The following is an 18,587-nucleotide window of genomic DNA, read 5'->3' on the forward strand; positions in this document are numbered from 1 at the left end:
ACGCACTTGTCATCCGATGTGGCGTGGTGATGAATTGATAGAGTGCATCCCGTATCATACAACACTTCAATGTGATTGGTGTTGCATTGAAATATCATACAACACTTCAATGTGATGTGGCACTTACCTATCATCCGATGTGGCAGTATCATATAACACTTCAATGTGATATGGCATTTACCTGTCATCCGATGTGGCATGGTGATGAATTGATTCAATGCATCCCGTATCATACAACACTTTAATGTGATTGGTGTTACATTGAAGAAAAATAAAATCCGATGAAATCCTAGATTTGGAAAATTCTTATCGACATACGGTAATTGGAAGTGTGATTGGTGTTACATAGAATTAAAATGTTTATTTTAAACACTTCAACGTGAAACGGGACATAACAAACACATATCTATCATAATTGCCTAGTCAACGTTGCATTGCTATTTAGATTATAGACATTAAGTTTAATTAAATAAATTTTTCCTCCAACCATTGAAACTTGCACCACCCACACTTGGGGTGTCAACGGTAGTCAAAAACTTGATTTCGAATTTGATATTCAGCATAATCAATTCGAATTTGAATAATTCGAATATTTAATCGGTTGAATTCGGATATTTTATTCATACAAAATAATTAATTAGATTTGAATTTGGATATGACTTGGTTCAATGCGATAAATATCTGAATTCAACCGATTATTTAATTCTTATATATAATATATATTTTATATATATAATAATTAAGTTATATAAATAATTCATATATTTATATAATTTATATCAATAAAATATTTATTTTATATATTTATTAATTATTTAAAATAATTAATTAATCGATTTTGAAACAAATATTCGAATATTTAATTGGATTCAAATCCGGACATTGATTTTCAATATCCATCGGACATCGAATCGAATTCGGATATTAGGTTTTCTAATCGGATTCGAATTCGGATATTGCTTGATCTGATTCGAATTCGATCCGTTTACACCCCTACCCACACTAATCAATGTTTTAGCCTGAAATGGAAATGATACCAAAAACAACCTATGATAATGTTTGGCATCGTTGTCGTTTCTCAGAAAATGGCGCCATGTACTACAGAAAAAGTGATGCTTTAAAAACAACATCTTATTTGATATTATTTTTTCTTGAAACAATGATTTGGCATCCATGTTGCATCATATTAGACATTGGATAATATGACGAATACTGAAAATAGTGCTGTTTTCTAAAAAAACAGCCTATGTGGCAAAATAAGAAAAAACGGTGCTTACACCTCAGACATGCACGGCACCAATGCGAAACGCTTACTATATTTGTTAACGTGTGAAAATATGACGCTGTGATGTGAATAGGAAACCTATAAAATACCCGACACGGACGCGATTAGCAAAACACCAAATAGAAAACCTCTACACCTCCATCCCACTTTTCAGTCTTCACTCCCTCCGTCGCGTCCCAGTCCGACCACCATAATCTCGCGGTTAAATCTAGAGCTGGCTAACTAGCCAGAAAGGTTAGGTCTCTCTCTCTCTCTCTGCTGGATCGTCCGCTCAAATATTAAGAAGCAACAACTATTTCTTGCTCCGTCGTTTTCCCAAACAAAATAAAATAAAATATTTCTTGCTCTGTCTCCTTTTATTTATTTGTTTGTCACAGAATTTGTTACATGTCTTTTATATTTATGAATGCCTATTGATTCTGACAGTTCCTTGATATTTGCAATTTTAGGGTTTGAAAGGCTGATGATATTATATATAGAATGGGATTTGCTGGATTGTGGTAAAGAACTTCTGCAGTAGAAAACCACCCTTGTAGTTTGATTACTGCATATCTGTTATATATGCTTTTAACATGTGTTTTAACCTCTGCTATAGCTAGACTGGATTATTAATAATTTCAATGTGTCAACCTTTGGATTTTGAAGTTCGCAATCACTCATGTATTGTAACTTCAATGAGAGAGGTCTCAAGACTCTAGAATACCAGCCTCTGGATTCTGTTCGTAAATGATTGTTTTCCCCAGAGATAGAATACCAACTTGGATTGCATTCACACAGTATATTTATGGTACCGAGAATGTTGGTTTGTATGGAGAAGAATGTAGGTTTGTATATTCGTCCTTCAGATATATATATATATATATATATATATATATATATATATATATATATATATATATATATATAGTGTGTGTGTGTGTGTGTGTGTGTGAATTGTAAACATGCCTTCTTTGGTACTGATTTGATTGATTAGTTAATTATCAAAATTTTCTTGATATGTAGCTAATAATTCCTCTTTTCAGGTCGGGTTCCTCAGAGGAGGAATGTTCAAGAAAAAATCGCAAATTTGAAAAGAAGCTTCAGTTTTATGCTAGTAAGTGGCCAAATTGTCTGGGAACTGTCTGTACCATTGACATTTTAGTGGAATGAATCTCTAGGAAAGATAAGCGCTTCAATTATCCGTGAGACATCGAGACGTGGTGGTACTGTGGTAGGTTGGCCCTGAAAATTAAGAAAAGTAAAGAACAAAGTAACCGTTTTCTCTTTAGTGGATTTCAAGCTTCTAGCATACTAAGCTAAGGAAAATCTATGACACCAGAAAGCACCCTGTGAATTTTCTCTTTGATTGATTTCATCAATCAAAGCACCCTGTGATTGATTTCACCATCAAAGTACTTTTTTTCACTTTGATTGACATTTTAGTGGAACAAAGTAACCGTTTTCTCTTTGATTGATTTCACTTCTTTTATGATACCAGTTGATTGGTCACTTCTTTTATGACTCAATGTTATTGACGAATTCTTTCTATTCTGTTTTAACCTTTCTGGTGTCTAGACTGGTGGTTAGCAGTAGCGCTATCAGATTTTGTAAAATAACTAATCCTTATATTTATAATCTATTGGCATCTTAGGAAATAAATGTTACACGTTGCCAGGGAATTCTTGGGTTGATGAAAAAGGTGTATGTAGTCATGATAATTTGCTTCACTATTTGTTCTCTCTACATATGGAAAGCTTACTTATGAGTTAAATTTCCAAGGAAAAAGCATATTTTGAGCTTTCCAAGGATGAAAAAAACTTTTGGTGAATCCACCGCCAGGGATGAATCCTTGAAAATGGATATTGTAGATGTGCTTTAAAGTAAGAAACAAATGTTTATACCATGGGGCACTTGATTGACCTTTTTGTTTGCTTCATATATATTCTGATAAAACTAGTCTAGTATAATGCACTAGGCTTGAAGGTAGCCTCACGTTTTGGACTGGTTTGGCACATGAGTGTATCTTTCCTCGTGGGGTTTTGCTTGTTTGAGGTCACAAATTTAGTCTCCAATCTCCTCTTCCTTGGCTTCGTTTAGGTTCATAGATTTGACTATTTCTAGATTACAAAGAGCTTTTCAAATGGAAAGCATTGCAATCTATCTTTTAAAAGCAAGAAGTGCAAGGGGTTCCTAGAGGCTGAGGCACAATGTTAAGATCATGCTTGAAAGAGTGAATAGGGGTGCAAATGGATCGGATCATCCGGTCCAATCCAAAGTCCAATCCTATTTTGTCGGATTCAGATATCCCTATTTTGGATTTTTGGATTGGATCAGATTCAAATCACCCCCAATCCTCCTATAGGATCCAATCTAATATATATATATGTGTTATTTATTTATTTATAAATATGTTATTTATAAAAAAAACATGTATATATATGATGAAAATAGTTGAAAAAATACTTGTATATTTTGTTTTCTTTATTTAAACTGATATATTTTATTTTCCTTTTAATAATTCGAATTCGAATCAGTATTTATGAGATCTGATTGGATCAGGTTGGATCTACAGTGTGTTGGATCGGATTCAAATATACCCTGATTTGAATCCGATCCGATCCTCCGTTTGCATCCCTAAGATTGTAGCATTACTTTTATAAATCATAGTTGTCAAGGCGACGCCTAGGCAACAAGGCGCCCTTGGAGGCTCGCCTCGCCTAATTGCCAAGCAGTTTTCTATAGTGTGTTATAAAAAAATTTTATGTTCTTAATTTTTTGAGGTTATAATTATAAAATAGATGTTTTTAAACTAAAATATTCATTTTGTGTGTTTATATACTAATTTCTTTTTATTATTTTCTTATTTGTTAGAGTTTAATCAACACAAACATTGCTAAATGCTGTATTAAACCCTCAAAGACTTCAAAACCTGAACCAATAAGTGAGGAAGAACATAAAATGTTGTCCAATCAACACATTTTCTTCTTTTTCTTTACTAATTTTGTGTGTTTATATACTAATTTCTTCTTCTTCTTCTACCTTTTCTTTTCTTCTTTACCTATAACAGAAATAGGGGTTCAGCCCCTATATATATTTTTTTAATTTTCTTTTCTTCTTTTTCTTCTCATGAATATGTTGCTTTTCTATACTTTAACATGAAGTTTATACTTTTCTTATGAAAATTATGGATATTTATTAAGGAAATATGATTCTGGAACCTAGGGAACTACCCTAGAATACATGTTTTTATTTCAAAAAATCCATCGCCTAGGTGCCCGCTTAGGTGACTAGGCGACAAGGCGCCCCTTGTCACCTAGCCTTGCCTTGGCACCTTGAAAACTATGTTATAAATTTGAACAAAGTAAAAGATTAATATACAAGAATATGCAAATCTAAATTCTGAGAAATAAAATACATCCAAAAGCATCCTAGTTCAAGTGTTAGAGTATTATGTTATAAATACAGTGGTTGTAGCCTGGAATGTTCCAAGTCTTGTATGGACTAAACTGTTCAGGCTCAAAGCCTCGGAGGTACACCTTACAATATGTTAAGTTATGTACTCAACATCAAATTCAAGGTAAATTCATCAAAACTTAGCAAGAAACTAGGTGAATGCACCTAGGTTCGGGTGAGGAGCACCCAACAAAATGAGCCTGATGCTGAGTCGAAGGGCATGCCTTTTGAAATACTGGTTCCCACAGCACATGCAACCTAAGTCCCTTATTTTTTTTCTCCTCTATTTTTCTTTAATAGAACCTACAGGATAGATGCACATGAAAGATGTTTTTGTCCCCATCAATGAACTGGTTAGTCTGGCCAACCACATTCAGCTGCAGTCATCATGCATTGAGCAGGGATAATAGCTTTAGTGATAGTTGCTATAAAAAAAGTGGTGACAGTTAGAGCTATTAAAATGCTAATTTGATCTATTTCTATTAGAAATACTTGCGAGTGCAGTCACATAAGCAATAAAATATCTTGGCCTGAGGAGCATATTTACTGGTTATATCATCTGTTTCTTACCAAAAAAATGGAGGAAGATGATTATTTTTGGAGTCATACCTATACATCCATTTCTTATTACTTTTTAAAATTGATTATTAAATTGCATAAAAAATTATAGAGATACAGTCACCATTGATCTGTTATTCTTTAAGGATCCAATTCTCTACACCGAATTGTCAAAAACTTCCATTTCTCTTTTTTTATTTTCGTGAAAGCTTATTACAAGATTTCTTACCCACGAGTGATTTGAGGAATTATTTTATTTATATTGAACTCATAGTCCAGTAGAATCTAAGTTTTCCTTTATATATTACTGCAGAGATTAGAGACATGGTTGCTTCCCTACATGCAAAAAAGACGATTAGCAAGGTGAGATGCTTAAAATTGAGACATGATCTCTTTAGTTCAGGCATTTTTATTGTTGTTATTACTTCTGGCCATGTGAATTATACCTGTTTATGTATTTCCTGTAAGGCTGTAAGATATTATTGAGGATGGCTGTGTTTGTATCCATGATTGGAAGAAACTATTTTCATCCATGTGTTTGTACATTCTCAGATATGACAAGAGCTAGACGCATTGAGGTTCAAATTGATATTGGGTTAATCACAGTGTCACAACATTATCAATCAAACTAAAAATAAAGTTGCTGGCTTTCATTAACATGATAACTGTAAAGAATTAGCAGTTGAAGTTAGATTTTTTTTTTTCCATGGGAAGGATACAGCCATACAGGATCAATAAGTATTTATCATGCAATCTCTATGTCCATTCTGTTCCTTCCAGTGGCCAGAATGTTCTAAATTATTCTTCTCACTGTAGAACCTCAGTCAGTTCATTTTGATCCTTGTTCATCCAAAATCTAGCTGATTTATCAAGAACCCTCTCTACAAATTGTGGATTTCACTGTTTAAATCATATTTGGGATTACAAACAGATAACTGTCATTGTTTGAAGCACATGTATCTCTTGTTTGAATCATTGTCATCATCCAAGCCCTTAGCCCAGATATATGGGGTTGGTCTAGCCCTAGCCCTTGAACCATTTCTTAGTATGACCCATCTCCTTTTTGGTCTAGCCCTAGCCCTTCTAGTCCCTTCAACTTGCAACAGATCACTTCTTCTTACAGGTAAGCATGTGACTAAACCATCTTAGTCTACTTTCTCTCGTTTATCACCTATTGGAACTACTAGGTTCCTTTGAATGGCTTCATTTCTGACCCTATCCTTTCTAGTGTTTCTGTTCCTCCATCTTAGCATATGCATTTCTGCCATGCTCATTTTTTGGACATGATATTTCTTGACTGCCCAACCCTTTGCTCCATACAGCATAACTGGCTTTACAATTGCTTTATTAAATTTTCTTTTTAATCTAAGTGGTATTCTCTTATCAAACATCTCAGGTTTGAATGTATTTTCTAAAAATTAATAATTTGAAAATGAGAGTAAATACACAATGTTGGATGTTTTCTACTTCAATTGCTCTTGATTGATGTATCAATATCTCCATGGTAATCTTACAAGCTTGTTAGGCAACCCGAGCCCTTAGGATATGGGAGATGACTGTAGAGAGGGAGAATTGTGGGTATACTCAAGAGCCATAGGAGGAGACTTTTGAGAGATAAAATCATCTCCCTAGTGCAAAGCTTGAAATTTGGACTTTCCCTTGATCTTGAAAGATTCATGGTGGAAAGAGACTATGGATTGTAGTAGGCTCACTGTGATCTCCCACAGGAATGATGTGGACACTGCCTCACCTCATTAAAGAAGTGAGATAATTGGCTACTATACTTTGGGGGGCTTTAAGCCCAAGTGTATTTTATACTTTGGTTCCCTCATTTGAGACTTCGAAATTATGGAGTGCACTATTCTCTCTCTTTTTTTTCAAGGTGAATGGTTTTCTAATTGGGTCAAGGGAACCTTCATAGACAACCCATTTATATCTTCCACATGGAGGAATTCTGTGGCCATTCCAGAATGGCCATCAGATAGGGGATCTTCTGGATCAACTGTTTGCTTCACTGCTATCATATGCCCCATCTTGTATTACGGTTACGAGTGATTAGTAATAATGACCCTCCAGTTTTTCACTCTTTTTTATTTAAAAGATACCTGTTGAGTGATTAGTAATAATGCTCATGTTGAACACATGGCAAAGGTATACAGTCTTTTTGGTCTCTAAAAAATATATGATAGGGATAGATACAGTCTTTTTGGGCTCTAAAATATTTTCCATGCAGAAGATTCCTGGATCATCTTCACTACAAAACCAGACTAATCTACCCACACCTTGTTAATATTATCTCCTCGATTGTATTACTGATCAAAAAAGATTTCAGATGGAAATTTCTCTTAATTTTATATGACCTTGATGATACAACACTAATGCTTATGTTGCAAAATGTGAAGTCATGTGAGTGATAACTGGCTATTATTACTTGGTGTTAGAACTTGGAAATAGTCTCATTAAATGCTTAAGTGCTAACCATAATGACTGTGAAGTTTCATACCCATTAATAATGTACAAAGATGAAAACAGCACCATTTATTTTCTCTTTGTTCTCTCTGCTCCTTGAAACTAACCAGTGAATGAGCATTTTTTGAGGTTTAAAGCAGTGGCCTTTATTCCTCTTTAGCCACTCGCCCTGGTGGGTATCACATTTCACAATGATCTACCATAACTTTTTTATCTGTGCTAACTAACCGAAGCTGTCCTTATTCATAATGAGCTCCTAATGATGCATGTTACTGGTTCATTTCTTCTAAATCCTTAATTCTAATCTTAAAATTAACCTGTTAAGCAGAAGAAAAAACTTAGAAACCGTCAGAAGAAACTGAAAGCATATGATCTCTCCTCCCTTGCTGAATTTCTTCCTGAGTTGAAGGCTCCACGTCAACCAGCTCCAGAAACTAACTTCAAGCTAAATAGCAAGTCTAGACGGAAGCTAGTGTAAGTTTTTCAATTATTTCAAGTTACATTTTTGACTAGTTTTGTTGTTCCTTCTGTATTCCTTTGGCCTGAAACAATTTGAGTTTGTTGTGTGGGGTTTGTTTCATCAGTGAGAAGGAAGGAGAACAGTTGAGGAAGGTCGTTAATCATCCTGCATTTCAGACGGATCCACTGTCAGCAATTCATCAACATCTGCAGAGCACACAACCTGTTCAAATTGAGAGTCCAGTAAAAACTTTGAAGAAAACTACAAGGAAGACAAAGAGGAAACGGTCAAAGGCTTCATCTGGGGCCAAATCTATGGAAATCTGATGTGCAATGATGGAGCCATATATAATTTTTTACTCTATATAAAAGAAACCCGAGTAAAATGTCAGCATGGAAAGCTAAGTTGCAAGTTGAAATCGGAATGAAGCATTTCTTTCCCACACTTGATAGCTTTTCCTCATGGTTATGCTCTGTGTGCGTAGTTTGAACTTTGAACATTGCAATCAAGAACACTACCATAGGCTAGTGGCATATTATCCGGCATTGATTAGGCTGTCCATACTCCATACGGATTAAGAGTCGAGACTAGAGAAATTCACGGATTTACTTTTGCAATCCCGTTGGGTAGTAGGAGCTTCTTCCTTGCACGGCTAATTTTCTTTCTGCCAGATGGCGAATTGTTTTGGTCAATCCATGCAACACTTCTATATTGATCTCTTTTGGCATTTTGGTGATACGCCCGAATCCTCCATAGGGGCGTTTGAATAGAACTGAACCACATTGAATCCCCCCTCTGCCGAAAGTTGGTGGTTGCGGGGATCGAATCCATTTTTCTGCTGGGATAAACTGGCTAATTACCAACTGATCTATTCATCAGTTGGCTTCTATAATTAATAGCAAGATGTCTCTATACACACATATTTGAATTTTTTTCATAAAAAATAAGGTGGATATGTTAGTTTGCGCTAAAAGGGAGAAAAAAGAAGTGTGGATATATTACATAATATGAATTTGAAATTTGAATTTTACACAAAATCAAGACCTAATTTGGTGGTTAAAGCTGACTAATCTAATTTTTAAGCCTTTGGTTCTAGTCACAACTTTAAACGCTTTTATGATTTTCACTTCGTGGTTAAGGCGTTTGGCCCATTAGAACCACGCTCGAGTTTATTAAACCATCTGAGATTCGCATAAGGAAATGGGGATTGTCGTTTCCATTGGATTGTGCTGAGGTTTACAAGACGACCCGAAATGGAGTGAGGTTCCTCAAAGGCTCAAATCACCTTTCAAATTAGAATGAAGAATTGTTGTTTTTTAGCGTTTAATTGTTGATTGATTTGTTGGGCGATTGTAGCACTTTTTTTTTTTTTTCCTTTTCTAGAATCACAAGCCTACCATGTACAATTTATCGCTTTTCTATTTTGTAAGCGACTATGCTGCCACAATTCTCACCCCTCCCATGACCCATCACCCTTACGACAGAACTCTTAACATAAAATTGATTCTCATCACCCTCACCATTATACTCGATATCACTGATCATACTGCCACAATCCTCATCCCTCCCACTGCCTTTTCTCTTTCTATTGCCCTTCTGGGTTCTTCTACCACTGTTGGTAGTGGAACCAAATGAATTGGATTGGTGTGAAACATGGTCATTTGTCCATTGCATTTCCAAAAGAAAATTAAACAATTAGAAAATTAAGGGTCCGTTTGGTTTCCTGGAATAGGTGCCTCAAAATAGAATTGGAATGGCCCTTTCCATTTTCAACTATTTGTTTGGCAGGAATGGGGTTCCGATTCCCATTCTTGGGAGAATGGCATTCCCATTCCAGAGTCTGTCAAGAAGTAAACAATTCATGACAAAAAAGTGCAGAAAAAACTCTAAACCCTAATATTAATAAAATAATAAAATACTATTAAATTAATAATAATAATAAAATATTAGTAAATTAATAATAAAAAGAAAAGGCATTATTTATTAAATAATAATTGTACTAATAATTAAGTACAAGTAACATATAAATATAACATAATTAAAGTAATAATAAAATACTAAGGCATTAATTATTAAACAATAATAATTAATGTTAAAATAATAAAAAAAAACAATAGAACACTAATAAACTAATAAGAAAATCAGAATAAAATATAATAAAACAATAAATTATTAATAAAATGTAATAATAGAAATTTTATGAAAGTAATAATAAAAAGAAAATATACTATTTATTAAATAATAAAAATAATAATAAGTACAAATAAAATATTAATATAATATAAATAATTAAATTCTGATTCCGATTTGATCCTATCTGTAAACTAAACGGACCCTAAGACTAGGATATGATAGGAAAGTTAAGGCTTTTGGTTCATTATTTCCTTTTTCTTTTGGAAAATTAAGGCTTCTGCAAAAGCTGGATTGGTGTGGCACAGATTATCAAATTTTATAGCTCATGTCAGAGATGGAATCCTGTAATTTCCAAATTCCAATGAAGCCATAGTAAATCAACTAACAAAGCATTGCATTTATGAATTAGTATCTATTATTATAGAATGAAACAGTGAAACGGGATTCATATAGCCAAGTAGCCAACTGACTAAAGGGGATAAAGCTTTGAGTTGGGTGGGCTGGTGATAGCGACTTTCATTGATCACGATTTGTCCTAGAATCTCCCTTAATTCTAAATCAACTCAAATGTTGTGGATGCTTTTACAGCCGCAAACAGCAGCAGTAATGGACAGCAGTAGTAATGGGCGATTAACTCAGTGTTCCTATCTTATCTCTTAGCCAAATTCAGTGTTATCTTATCTCTTAGCTAGATTCAGTGTTCTTATCTTATCTGTTAGTTAGATATAGTGTCCCTATCCTATCTTATCTGTTTCTATCTTATCTGTTCAGTGTTCTTATCTTATCTATTTCTATCTTAGCTAAATTCAGTGTTCCTATTAATTAAGGCGCCAAAGATAGGTACCTCGAGGAAAGGGAGAAATAAGGGAAAACAAGAGGTTTTCCCCGTTAACCAACCTGTGGCGAGATCCTATTCGCGGGCCCATAACAACAAATCTTGTTGCAGAAAACATATACCGTAAAAAAAAATTTTGCAAATGAGAACCCAAAACAGAACTGTCTTAACCTCTTGGGTAGTGTGTTTATAGTGCACATTTGGAACAAAATCATTTCATCTTAGGTTTCCTTGGCATTTGACTGCATAGCTCCAGTGCTCTACCCCTTAAAGATAGATTGAAAGTATAACAAAATAGGAAATTGGCTCATTCCAGACATGAATTTCTTGATAACTGCCGCATAATACTTTCTGGATCAAATAGTCACTGCACACGAATGAAGAACCCAAATACTTTCCAATGCAAGCCAATATATTTATAATAATTTAGTAAAGTAGTCTACACACAATAGTTTTCTCAAAGCATTTGGATACATTCTTAATAACAATTCAACTCTTTCTTTCTATGACCTGCCATAGTGACTTTAGGGACATAGGGAGATACATAACTGGAAGGGAATCCACAACTCAAATAGTAGTGCAACTGTTTAAGCCTGAAAGGAAAAAAGAAAAACAATTAAAATTAGTCATTATATAATATCCAAGCCAGAAATAACAATTAAGGAGGGGGGGGGGGGAAGGGAATACATTATCTTGCCTTGTTAGATATATTGCTAGATAACCAATCAAGACCTTCATAGAGTCCTTGGCCAGAGGTTGCACAAGTACTTTGGATGTACCTGTATAAGATGATCATCACAGCATTACTAACCAAACCTCTTTCAAGGGACCTTTCAGCACTAAATGATGAAGATATTTACATTTGGATTCATGAGCTGAGATCAGAGTATTTTCAAATAAACCACCTAACAACTGTGCTTTCATTTTTGGAAGATAGTGATCAAGTCAGATTTACAGTATCCTCAGAATAGAAACACAAGTAAATGTTTGATCAGACTATTAATTTTTTCTTTCAATTTAAGCTTGATCAGACTGTTAAATTTTTCTTTCAATTTAAGTTTAAAGACATCAATTTTAGACTGTTTTAAGAAGATTACCCATTCCTTCCTAGGATGTTTTAAGAAGATTGCCCACTCCTAGACTGTTTTACAGTTGACTGAGTTTTGCTTGTGAAGTTTATATAGAGGGAAAAAAATGTTGACTATAGAGTCTGGTTTGCATTTTTCAGGTCAGACTATTTGTGCTTGACATGAAATTTGAAATTTTGAAAATTTGAAATGAACCAAATAAATAATATCATGCATTGTCCAGCGTTCGATCTAAAAACAATATTCACCAATTCTTTCTATTTAATGTATGAAGATGCTGGTCTTATAACCTATGCCAGAATTTGGAGATGCCAAAAAGGGAAGAAATTGATAAACAAGTTCATACTATATCTAAAATGAGATGAAGGAATCTCTAAATCCATAACTATTCTATGGTTGCAGACATGTCCATGGTAATTCAGGATTTTAATTTGTTTTGACTTTCAAAAATACCAACCTAGACAGCATATACTCCTGCCTGATAATTTTGATGGGTAAGGAGTCACTTCAAACTGAAGCAAGAAAATGATGAAAATGTGTATGGTCATTTTCACTGTTTCATAAAAAAAATAATTGTGGACCAGGGGCAGAGCCAAGTTATTGGGTGGGGAGGGGGCAGAGCCACATTAATTCTTGATCTCAATCCTGACCCAATTTGATTTGTTGAAGTCCCAATTCTAACTTTAAGATAACCTTTTTTTTCCTGTGTCAATCCAATTTGTTTGGATTGCATTTTCAGGTTGGCTTGATTGGAATAACTTATTTACTTTATCTTGTAGGATTGGATTGGACAATGCCTCAACCTTAGCCCAGCCCGAATCTAAACAGGGCCTTATATTTTTTAATCCTGATCTTGAGAGAAACTTCAAATCAAACTTTTGGCTGAATTTTAGATGGAGAATACTTCCTATAGGTGCACCACAGAAAATTTTGCCCAGCCTTCATTCTCCATTCTCCATTCTCCCTCATTTCTGGAACCAAAAAAAAAAAAAAAAATCTCCCTCATCTCTTGGCCCCCCTAGGGAAAATTCCTGGCTCTGCCACTGGTGTGGAGATCATGGTTATTTTTCTTTTGGATCATTAAATCATGGTTATTCTTAGGCCAGTAAACTGCAGTTGAACTAGAGATCTTTAGGTCACATCATGGACTATCCAACTGTGAATCAGGTGCCAAATAGTGCTGAAGTAATAGCCTTTCCTTAGAACCATCATTAGGAATGCAACTGCAATAGATAATAGCTTAGACAGCCTTGGAGCTTCAGATTATTTTAAGAAATCTTAGACTTACCAATGGCGGTGACGGAGTGAGTGTAGGCCAAGTTTATCAGTGATTTCAGAAACATTCATAGCATTTGGAAGGTCTTGCTTGTTTGCAAACACAAGCAATGTTGCATCACGTAGTTCATCCTACAAAAATATATAAATAAATAAATAAATAAATAAACAAAAATGAAAACACAAGTAGGTCACTATATTGCTTAGAAATCTACCAATCAGATCATTCACACTGTAATCATGTAAAAAAGGTCTATAGTGTTACATACATACATAGGTTTAAGGAATTGCTAAATGAATCTCACAGATCAACAACAAGAAGGGAGAATGAGAAGCATATCATAAAAGTCAATTCATTTAAAAGGTCAAATTTGTTTGTGACCTAGTGTACCAGAAATCTTCACGTGAATATAGAATAAGGTAAAAACCTTAGGAGAAGCTCCTTTTGAGAGAGTGGGTGTCTGGGAAGAATCATCTTATTAGTATAAGGTAATCATTTATTTCCACATGGAACAATTACAAGGGAATCAATTGTCAATCAATGACCGCGACCTGCCAATCTATTGGCTATATAAGAGACCATTTGTAATATAGACCGACTGCCAAAAAATTTGTGATGGATCAAATGTTTCAAGTCATCCAAGTACGTTGGTTTCTAACAATTCTAGTCAAACCAATATACATCTAGTGGATCTTTCTATTATGCATGCTTTGATAATGCATGAAAATTTGGCATCACAAACCTCACTCAGCATTCGATGTAGCTCGTCCCTAGCTTCTGAAATTCTCTCTCTGTCATTGCTGTCCACCACAAAAATCAGCCCTTGGGTGTTCTGGAAATAATGCCTCCATAAAGGCCGAATCTGTTTTGGAATGAGCTTTTAAGATATGTACATCGCAAGGGTGTAGCAATATGCAATAACAAGGAACTCATGCAAACATTATTTCAAGGCAAAAGAAAGTCTTGTATCCAGAATACAGCTTCCAATAGTCAGATTTTAGATTGAGAAGAAAACAACAGCCTGTATGGAAGAATATAACTGATTTAATTGAAGCATGATTCAACATCAAATTGGTAAAAGAGAACAAGAAGATGGTTCCTGATGGAGGTAAGAAAGTTTAACATGAGAATTCTATGTTCTAAATTTCACTCTTTAGAAAGTGTTAATGTTTAAAGAAATGAGCAATGGCTAGAAAAATTCAACCGTTATCTACATAAACTAAGCTAAGAAAATGAAATACATAAATCAATTGATTAATCAGAATTCAAAGAAATACAATAACATTCATAGTCACAAAATCAGTACCTTATCTTGCCCTCCTACATCCCAGACAGTGAAGCTAACATTTTTATATTCCACTGTTTCCACATTAAAACCTGGAGAATGGAAAATCAAGTTCTTAATTAAGCTGTATTAACTTTGTATGAAATTAAGACTTAGAATTCATGAGAGAGAGGTTGTCAAATTAGAGGAAAATCCCCTCATTTAGTGAGAAATTCACTTCCCAAAAATACTCAAGTGCAAGTGCATAAGCAACCCCCCCCCCCCAAAAAAAAAAAAAAAAAAAAAAAAGGAAGAAGAAGAAGAATCACCAAAGTATATCATAGATTGCAACTTCATTGAGTATAAAGAACAGCTTGCTGACTTGGGAGTTTGGCTGAATTTTGGATTCATCTTAGGATTTGCATGGGTCAACTTGGTGGGTCAACTTGGGAGTTACTTTTTTTTTTATTACATAAAGAATTTACAAATAATGGTTGAGATGCATAGTGTTTTTTCCTGGCAATTACGGGTAGTTTCTATAATAACAACTAGTAAATACAAACTTAAATCACAATTAAATATTAAACCCAAACTAGTAATTAATATGCTTTGTGCATAATTCAAATAATTGTAATTTACTCAAGATTTCTGTGAAACTAACTTGTAATATTTAATTCAAATTATTCAAATTAAGAGTTTCTGAAACAATTTTGAGATCCTTATGGGTTCTGTATTTGTATATTCTATTTGGTTATGAACAGGAAGTTCTACCAGCCTATGTTGAAAGGTTGAGTCTTGATGGATGGTATCAAATTTTAGTTATGATTAATTAAGATGTGCAAGTGCCTAAATAGTATCACAAGTTTACAAAAACAAAGCCTTATCCCAGTTATATGGGATCAACTACACATATCCTGTTTCACCATTCCAGTCTATGTAGGACTATATACATGATTATTCATGAAATTGTGAGTTCTCGAATCATTTTCACTAATTTAATCCATGTTCTTCTTGGTCTGAACCTAGTTATCCAAACCCTTCAATTTGCAATCAGTTACTTCTTAGTGGTGCATTACTAGGTCTGTTGTGCACATGTATGCACCATCCACAAAAAAAAAAAAAAAAAGATTAAACAACTGATTTAGATAATATGGGAGAGAAAATTAGTTAACATAAAAAAAAAAAGATTTAGGTGAAAATGAGTTTGAGGTATATAATCTAGTAAAATCCAAGTTCAGCTGGAAGACCACCTTCTGTATCAATCTATTATGATATATATTGATCCATCGAGAAATGGTCATTTTAAGATAGAATTAAGCTTGGAGTTTCTTTTTACCAAGTGCATACTTATTTGCTTCTTTTTTGTTAATGTATACAGGATTGGGCCAAGTGAATATAATGGGCTCAAAGGAGATATTTATCAACAAATTGATTCATAGGTGTCATGCATGCTAGGATTCATCACCATTACTCAGCTCCCATCTTTTGTAGTGAAGTCAATTCAAAATTCGTAGTATACATAAAGGTGACAAAGAAGCATGCACAGGAAATGAAAAAACATATCTTGAACTCTTGTAACTGAAAAAATTACCTGGTTATTTTTCTTCTGCGTAGTTCATTCATTCAGAAGCAATATCAGTGAGAATAAGACCATATAAGAACAGCTCAAGATACACTCTATGTTCTGGGCAATTCTGTAAATAGTGAATAGTTACTGGGCGGGCTTTGTTTTTGTGCCCACAAATCTTTGTTGAACCTCCGTTTTTTTAATCTAATGAATCAATTTTGTGTTGCTGATAAAAAAAAAGAACAGCTCAAGATAGTATGCTGTCAACATGTCCAAATTGCTAATGCTGAAGAGACTTACTAAATAAGGGAAAAAAATAGAAGGGCTTGAAATTTTAGTTTTAAGAAGAATAAGTGGAAGAGGATTATGCAATATTTTCCTGTTGACCATTTCATTGAGTCATCTTCCTAAAATATCTTAGGTAGCACTGAAGGGTTTCATTCTCTGTATTGTCAACTTAGATATCCTTTAACTTCAGCTAGGAGGAAATAAGATCTCTTCAAATTCCTTCTCCCTTCTCCTTCAAAGCTTTAACATACTTCAATAAAATAATGCAAGTATTTTCTTTTACATATTAGAGAAATAACTATAAAAAACCCAAGGATAAAGGATTAGAAAACTTATGAGCATCTCATATGGGAAACTTGAGATGAAAGAAAATGATAGGTTCATAATAAGCAAATCTCCAAAGATAGCATAAAGATTCCTTGGGTTATATACATAGTTCAGTACACAAACAGGGCAAAGGGAAAAAAGAAAAAGTTCTCTAGAGCTAATAACAATTCAACCATAACCAGTATTTCAGTCTATTAAAAACACAACAAACATTTTTTAAGAAGGAACTTAATATAATCCAAAAACACAATAAACATTTTTAAGAAGGAACTTAATATAATCCAAAAACACAATAAACAATTTTTAAGAAGGAACTTAATATAATCCAAAAACACAATTAACACAGTTTCATGTATGTGGCAGGATTATGATGAACTGATCTGTTGGAAGATTTAGTTCTATCTAGGAAGATAATCTAAAATACCCGGATGTATCAAGATTTTGGTGGACTTGGTGGAAGGTGAAGTTAACTGACATCACAACACAACTGTGATTCTGTGAAGAGATAAGTTTAAGAGTACTTTGTATCAAATATACACAAGAAAATCATGTAGGACTGGGGTTACTTACCAATGGTAGGTATGGTAGTAACGATCTCTCCAAGCTTTAGCTTGTATAAGATTGTTGTCTTCCCAGCAGCGTCAAGACCCACCATCAGAATCCTCATTTCCCGCTTTGTAAAGAGAGCCTTTACAAGTCGAGATAAGTACATACCCATTTCTGCAACTGATTCAACCCAAGAAAGAAAAACATAAATAAGAAACCAATGATATTCTTAGAAAATTAAGAGATCTTCTTAGATCTGAAAAATAACATGGAAAGGAAGAGCTAAAAATCCCAGAGTCAAGAAGGCACAGAAGGATCGGTTAACTAACCTGATAACTGCGAGATGGGAAAGTTCCAACGATGTGAGGAAACAGAGAAGTGGAAGGACCTCTTTCCGAGCTGATTTGCTATCTTATCTCATCTATCAGGCGTCGTTGGTCAAGGGTATAAAGGAGAAGAATAGGATTCCGATGAGGGAAAGGAGAGAATAAAGGGAACAACATTTCTGCTCTTTAATTCTTTCTTTCATCTTTCGGTAGTAGCCGTTACCATTTGAAAAGAATATAGAATCTTTTATTTGACACGTATAAATTGGACGGTGAAGATTCACGACGCAAATTGCGCGGGGAAATATCTAACCGACCTAATTGGCGCCTTCAATTTTTATGTGTTTTGAAGAATCGATTTCATCGGCGGTACCTCTTTCAAGGTTTTGTTTGAGACGACTAGTGGTGTTTATTATATGGACCAAATTATTAATAATACATTTTTAATATATATAATATATAGAATAAATGTGCATGTATGTATATATTCATTTAACATTTAACGTTGTTGTGGTTTGTTTTAGGGAAAATTCCAAATTGGTCCCTGCCGTTAATCGACCATCTGTTAATGTCAAGAAGCATTGTTCATTGTCTTCTACTTGGCGTTGGCGTATTCTTTCTCTGTTTTACAGATCTTATTTTTGTTTCTAGTCGTTCCTCTAGGTGAGGATCTTTACTTCCTGACAACCTCCGGCAACTTCTTTCTCTTTACATCGAATAACCGCCACAAAGT

General features: G+C 34.2%; 2 protein-coding genes across 9 annotated transcripts; one reads left to right on the plus strand and one right to left on the minus strand.

Annotated features, from left to right (window-relative positions):
• Positions 1 to 1,342: 1,342 nt before the first annotated feature.
• Positions 1,343 to 8,648, plus strand: LOC148877269 (uncharacterized). Of its 5 annotated transcripts, none has more exons than XM_088986555.1 (7): positions 1,395 to 1,519; positions 1,735 to 1,785; positions 1,881 to 2,109; positions 2,308 to 2,378; positions 5,589 to 5,638; positions 8,073 to 8,218; positions 8,329 to 8,648. In XM_088986555.1, the coding sequence occupies exons 3-7, from the start codon at positions 2,012 to 2,014 to the stop codon at positions 8,528 to 8,530; spliced, it is 567 nt and encodes a 188-aa protein (XP_088842681.1). In that variant the 5' UTR covers positions 1,395 to 1,519; positions 1,735 to 1,785; positions 1,881 to 2,011; the 3' UTR covers positions 8,531 to 8,648. The 5 variants fall into 5 exon arrangements, with proteins under 5 accessions (XP_088842705.1, XP_088842681.1, XP_088842713.1 ...); XM_088986562.1 differs by having other exon boundaries at positions 1,400 to 1,519; positions 1,931 to 2,109; XM_088986570.1 differs by having other exon boundaries at positions 1,402 to 1,524; positions 1,931 to 2,109.
• Positions 8,649 to 11,563: 2,915 nt separating this feature from the next.
• LOC148877270 (ADP-ribosylation factor 2-like) lies at positions 11,564 to 18,282 on the minus strand. 4 transcript variants are annotated; one of them, XM_088983927.1, is made up of 7 exons: positions 17,858 to 18,282; positions 17,553 to 17,708; positions 14,843 to 14,913; positions 14,279 to 14,398; positions 13,549 to 13,667; positions 11,870 to 11,951; positions 11,564 to 11,765 (listed from the first exon to the last, which is right to left on the minus strand). In XM_088983927.1, exons 2-7 carry the CDS (start codon positions 17,698 to 17,700, stop codon positions 11,760 to 11,762), a joined length of 546 nt encoding a protein of 181 aa, XP_088840053.1. In that variant the 5' UTR covers positions 17,701 to 17,708; positions 17,858 to 18,282; the 3' UTR covers positions 11,564 to 11,759. The 4 variants fall into 4 exon arrangements, with proteins under 4 accessions (XP_088840053.1, XP_088840039.1, XP_088840061.1 ...); XM_088983913.1 differs by having other exon boundaries at positions 11,860 to 11,951; positions 17,858 to 18,274; XM_088983935.1 differs by having other exon boundaries at positions 17,553 to 17,702; positions 17,858 to 18,216.
• Positions 18,283 to 18,587: the final 305 nt, after the last annotated feature.

The sequence above is a fragment of the Nelumbo lutea genome, chromosome 1 (assembly GCF_056320005.1).
Source record: "Nelumbo lutea isolate HS-2025 chromosome 1, American lotus-T2T, whole genome shotgun sequence".
Classification (NCBI taxonomy): domain Eukaryota; kingdom Viridiplantae; phylum Streptophyta; class Magnoliopsida; order Proteales; family Nelumbonaceae; genus Nelumbo; species Nelumbo lutea.